The 5,926-nt window shown below is 42.8% G+C and overlaps 1 protein-coding gene across 1 annotated transcript; it reads left to right on the top strand.

Annotated features, from left to right (window-relative positions):
- The first annotated feature begins 2,206 nt into the window (after positions 1-2,206).
- On the top strand, positions 2,207-5,535 carry LOC148014530 (pentatricopeptide repeat-containing protein At4g18520, chloroplastic-like). Its single transcript, XM_087666560.1, has 6 exons — positions 2,207-2,620; positions 2,663-2,768; positions 3,323-3,407; positions 4,567-4,703; positions 4,943-5,284; positions 5,366-5,535. The coding sequence occupies exons 1-6, from the start codon at positions 2,207-2,209 to the stop codon at positions 5,533-5,535; spliced, it is 1,254 nt and encodes a 417-aa protein (XP_087522686.1).
- The last annotated feature ends 391 nt before the right edge of the window (positions 5,536-5,926 follow it).

Raw genomic sequence — 5,926 nt, 5'->3', positions numbered from 1 at the left:
TTCCTATATTTGCCAGTGGGGCTGCAAAGTCTACTACAAGGGGAGTGTGTTGAAGAGATTTTTGTTGGGCCCCGAGGCTTTTATGAGGTGTTATTGAAATCCAAGAAGCATCGTGCCGATCTGCTAACTAAACTACCATTGTTCTTTGATCACCGTTTGGTCCATGTTGTGCCATGGTGCCCAATGGCAGATTTTCAGCACTTGCTTCAACATGAATGCCCGATGTGGGTTGAGATGGAAAACTGTCCGGCTGTCTATTGGCCACTGTTAAAGGATGCCATAGCCGTTGTGGGCACTATTTTGGTCCCCCCAAGCCTAAGGGCCACGAATCGTAACCATTTGTATATGTTATGGGACACTACCCGGAAAAGGCCTGCTTGATTACGTCTTAACTGCTCTGGCATGCATCCTTTGCACTTTCATCTGAAATGGGATAACTTTGTAGGCCATTGTTTTTCATGTGGAAAATTGGGGCATTTTATGGCCGAATGTCCAGCAAAGCAATCGACTTCAAATGCGGAGCATGTTTTGCCTCCCAGGGAAGATATGGTGCTTGATGCTCTGTTGCAAGATGTGACCCAGCACCCTAAAGTTTTGGATAAAGGCAAACAACATGTTTCGGGCTTGGATTCCCGTGACAATGATTGGGTAGATGTACGTTCCAAAAAAGGTAAAAGGTTTGATGTTGGCATGGCGGATACTGTGCCTAATGCTCCACAAGATTCCTTGCGTACTTATACGCGCAGGAAAGACATGTTGTTGTCAGAGCACCCTTCTCATGCTATGGTTTCTTTTGTTCCTCGCAATCAACCCACTAGGAAAGTATATGCGAATGGTCTGAAGGGCCCACCTGCTAAGTTGGCTTTTGATGCTAGAGGTAATGTGATTACCCCATGGGATCGGCGTTATCCCCATTCTATCCCCAAGTCAGTGGATACACCATCTACCTCTAAATCTGCTCGTCGGAACTCTTTTGCTGTGTTGGTTGATTTTTTGGATGAGGGAGTCCTTGACATTCTGGCAGAAAATGTTAAATTGAGGCAAGCGTTGCCTCGTTCCTGTAGTTTATTACATGAGAATCAGTGGGATGTCTTGTGTGCTGTTGAGCACAAGAGTCACGGTGAAGCAGGAAAAGTTGTGGATTGCCATGGCTTTCGCTTGTTTTATGCAGGGACCCATGCCATGCATTATTCTAGTGTGCTTATGATTGTACATGAGAAATATCAACCCGTTCTTATAAAAAATGATGTACATGGTTGTTTTGTGGTGATTGAAGTTTTATTTGAAGGAGAGATCTTATGGTTACTTGGGCTCTATGCTCCAAATGACCCTTTATACTACTGGGATCTTTGGAATACTTTGCAAACCTCCTTGTCACTTGGCAAACGAGGTTTCTTGATGGGGGATTTTAATATGTGTGTTGATCCTTCGCAGTCCACATCAGAGCATTCGGTGATGGATACTTCAGAAAGCCGTGTGTGGAATGCATTTGCTCTTGGCATACTTAAGCAAGATCTCTGGTCATGGCTACATCCTTCTTCTACAGGGTTTACTTTTCATTCTGCACAGTATACATCTACATGGTTGTGGTTGGACCGCATGTACATCATACATGATGATGCTTTTCTTCCTGAGATGCTGGAAATGAAAGTGTTGCGGCAATACACCTTGTCAGACCATTTTCCTCTACAGCTTGAGATGCTTGCACAACCCATTGCACCTTTTAAGCAATTTCTGGATAAACTCCCTTTGGATTTCAACTCGTCTTATTTGAAGCATTCAATCTTTCACGATGTCGTATTGCTGCGCATTCGAGGTGTGAAATCCACCTAAAAGTTGTATGTGGGGTTTGATACTTTGTGCATATTTAGTTGTTGTGATTATACTTTTGTTCTACGTGGAAGAGGGTTTGGAGCAAGAGGAATTAATCAATAATGCTCTGGTTGATATGTATGTCAAATGTGGAAGTTTAAACGAAGCGCATAAAGTCTTCAAGGGCTTGCTGGAAAGAAATTAAGTGTCATGGAATGCTTTAATGTCAGGATATATTCAAAATGGGTTTAGTCTCACTGCCTTGGATCTCTTTAGGGACATGCAACAGGAGGATGTGGTTCCAACTAGAGCTACTTTTCTATGCACCTTGAAAGCTTGTGGTAGCATAGGAGCCTTGCACTCAGGCCAATCTTTACATTGTGAGATATCAAAAATGGGATTTGAAAGAGAATTTATTGTGGAAAATTCTCTGATAAATATGTATAGCAAATGTGGTTCCCTTGCAGAGGCTCATAGGGTGTTTGATAAGCAGCCGCTTCGAGATACAGTTTCATGGAAGGCTTTGGTTGCAGCACATGCTAAACACGGACTTAGTGAGGAAGTCTTGATTTGCTTCAAGCGGATACAGCTGGAAGGTGTGTTTGTGGATACCAGCACATTCATTCTCTGCTTAAAAGCTTGTGGCACAGAAGGAGATTTAGAAACAGGGCATAGCATACATTCTGAGATAACTAGGAGAGGACTTGAGAAAGAGCTATACATGGGGAGTACAATGGTGGACATGTATGGGAAATGCTACTCTCTTGCAGAAGTAGTCCAAGTGTTTGATGGGCTGCCAGTTCGCAATGTAGTCTCATAGACTGCATTAATTGCCGGATATACTGAGCAGGGGCTTACTGAAGAAGCTCTGAATTGTCTCACACAAGTGCAGGCTGAAGGAGTGTCTGCAGATGCTGTTATATTTGGTCTTTGCTTGAAAGCATGTGGTACCACAGGCAATAGAGAAAGGGGCTGCTTTCCTGGTGGAGAGAAAAGCCAAATTGGGGGGGTCGCTTTATTAGTGAAGGCGAAAGAGGAGCCGCTAAAAAAAAACGAAGGAGGATGTCGTCGATGGGGAAGGGAAGCTTTCTCTGGGGGCGCAGAAAATTTATGATTGGTGACTGTAAGTTTTTTTCTCCGTGATCGAAAAGGTGATTAAGGGGAAGAGGAGAAAAAGCAAGGTAAAAAAATAGGCGAAGAAAGGAAAAAGCATCGTTTGGACTGAGGAGGAGGCACAATATTACAGAAATCATCGAATTCTGTATGCTGGCCCGCTGATGTTGGATTTAGTAATGGTAAAGAGTACGACATACATTGCGATCTCTCTGGAGATAGACACCAGTGTTTGAATCGAGTGCCGCAAAATTACAGAATTCCGTTGCAATGGCCTGCCTCTAAAAATGCTCTGGGAAAACGGAAGAGGATGTCATTGATTGGGGAGGAAGCTTGGGCTGCACAGGCTGATAGGTATGCAAAATTGAGACTGTTGGAGTTGATTCTGTGAAAGCAGAGAATGGACCAGCAGCATCTGCTGCAACAGAGTTACCAGCTCTATCGTCCCTCCCTAAGATTGCTCCATCTGAGCATAATCTCAGGTATGCTGGTGTATTTGGCAACTTTCGAAAGCTAATTGAGGAGAAAAAAATGGGAGGACGGCCGGAATTTTGCCACCAACTTCCCCAGAAAACATGTTAGCAAGGCAAGGCATAGATGAAATCTTTTTTGATGTGTCCTATGGGCATTGGCTTCTGAGGATGTAAACCATGTGTTACGGGCCTATGGGCTACAGCTGATTTTCTAAAGTCGTTTCGTAATACTACATGGCATCATCATAGATCATCATGACTTCATACTAGATTCTGTATATCTGTACATACCTGCCCAACATGGACATAATCTAGTATTGAAGTTATCTAGATTCTTTAATCATGGAGTATGTGTGATATGTAACAGGTAACCCTTCATCTGTCAGAACTGGTTATCTGAGTTGTGCATGATTCTTTGACAATCGTGTGTCATTTGCTATCAAGTATACCTCAGACTTTCACAGGTCACAATGCCTACTATTCGAAAGCAAACAGCAGACAACAAAGAATAAACTTTCCTTGCCACTGAGATTGATGATGGGACATTTCTTCACATGTCAAAAGAAGCAACCACTAGTTGAGATGTGACGTCTAAAGAGTGCAGAGGTAAGAGGAAATGCATCAGTAAATATTGACCAGACAAAGACTCTGCATTTGAAGGGAGGTTTTTAGAAACAGCCCATCATAACAACATATTGCCACCTATTCATCCTATTCTGCTTGGATTAGCCCTGAAAACTTGATGTTGAGCTCACTGTAAAAGAGAGGAATCTATTTTCAGTGGACTACAAGAATGTTATTGGTGCACTCTACCTGTATGACATGCTGAAGCCTAAGCAGAATTTATTGATTGAGTTCTGGAATTGTTGTATGACTATTAAAAATATATGACTCAGAGTTGAATGCTAGAACTAGTTTGATGATGAGTTTAATCTCTGACATTGGATTATTCATTTGATTGATCTTCCATCTTGACATATATCAAGGTCTTCTAAAGATGCGACTTCGCTTTCGTGGTGTGAAATCCACCTAAAAGTTGTGTGTGGGGTTTGATACTTTGTACATATTTAGTTGTTGTGATTATACTTTTGTTCTATGTGGAAGAGGGTTTGGAGCAAGAGGAATTAATCAATAATGCTCTGGTTGACATGTATGTCAAATGTGGAAGTTTAAACGAAGCGCATAAAGTCTTCAAGGGCTTGTTGGAAAGAAATGAAGTGTCATGGAATGCTTTAATGTCAGGATATATTCAAAATGGGTTTAGTCTCACTGCCTTGGATCTCTTTAGGGACATGCAACAGGAGGGTGTGGTTCCAACTAGAGCTACTTTTCTATGCACCTTGAAAGCTTGTGGTAGCATAGGAGCCTTGCACTCAGGCCAATCTTTACATTGTGAGATATCAAAAATGGGATTTGAAAGAGAATTTATTGTGGGAAATTCTCTGATAAATATGTATAGCAAATGTGGTTCCCTTGCAGAGGCTCATAGGGTGTTTGATAAGCACCGCTTCGAGATACAGTTTCATGGAAGGCTTTGGTTGTAGCACATGCTGAACACGGGCTTAGTGAGGAAGTCTTGATTTGCTTCAAGCGGATACAGTTGGAAGGTGTGTTTGCGGATACCAGCACATTCATTCTCTGCTTAAAAGCTTGTGGCACAGAAGGAGATTTAGAAACAGGGCATAGCATACATTCTGAGATAACTAGGAGAGGACTTGAGAAAGAGCTATACATGGGGAGTACAATGGTGGACATGTATGGGAAATGCTACTCTCTTGCAAAAGCAGTCCAAGTGTTTGATGGGCTGCCAGTTCGCAATGTAGTCTCATGGACTGCATTAATTGTCGGATATACTGAGCAGGGGCTTGCTGAAGAAGCTCTGAACTGTCTCACACGAGTGTAGGCTGAAGGAGTGTCTGCAGATGCTGTTATGTTTGGTCTTTGCTTGAAAGCATGTGGTACCATAGGCAATAGAGAAAGGGGCCGCTTTCCTGGTGGAGAGAAAAGCCAAATTGGGGGGGTCGCTTTATTAGTGAAGGCGAAAGAGGAGCCGCTAAAAAAAACGAAGGAGGATGTCGTCGATGGGGAAGGGAAGCTTTCTCTGGGGGCGCAGAAAATTTCTGATTGGTGGCTGTAAGTTTTTTTCTCCGTGATCGAAAAGTGATTAAGGGGAAGAGGAGAAAAAGCAAGGTAAAAAAACAGGCGAAGAAAGGAAAAAGCATCGTCTGGACTGAGGAGGAGGCACAATATTACAGAAATCATCGAATTCTGTATGTTGGCCCCGCTGATGTTGGATTTAGTAATGGTGAAGAGTACGACAGACATTGCGATCTCTCTGGAGACAGACACCAGTGTTTGAATCGAGTGCCGCAAAATTACAGAATTCCGTTGCAATGGCCTGCCTCTAAAAATGATCTGGGAAAACGGAAGAGGATGTCGTTGATTGGGGAGGAAGCTTGGGCTGCACAAGCTAATAGGTATGCAAAATTGAGACTGCTGGAGTTGATTCTGTGAAAGCAGAGAATGGA

This window comes from Lygodium microphyllum, chromosome 25 (assembly GCF_053477565.2).
Source record: "Lygodium microphyllum isolate KBCC chromosome 25, Lygodium_microphyllum_v1.1.10, whole genome shotgun sequence".
NCBI classification, from domain to species: domain Eukaryota; kingdom Viridiplantae; phylum Streptophyta; class Polypodiopsida; order Schizaeales; family Lygodiaceae; genus Lygodium; species Lygodium microphyllum.
The sequence above is the reverse complement of the archived record's forward strand: the minus strand, read 5'-3'. Positions and strand labels throughout refer to the sequence as shown.

Excerpts from the sequence above, each read along its gene's own strand:
- LOC148014530 (XM_087666560.1), top strand. The coding sequence starts at position 2,207 with ATGGGATTTGAAAGAGAATTTATTGTGGAAAATTCTCTGATAAATATG. Across the intron at positions 2,621-2,662 it reads ATGGGCTGCCAGTTCGCAAT|GGGCTTACTGAAGAAGCTCT; the intron begins GTAGTCTCATAG and ends TATACTGAGCAG. Across the intron at positions 2,769-3,322 it reads GAAAGCATGTGGTACCACAG|AGAATGGACCAGCAGCATCT; the intron begins GCAATAGAGAAA and ends CTGTGAAAGCAG.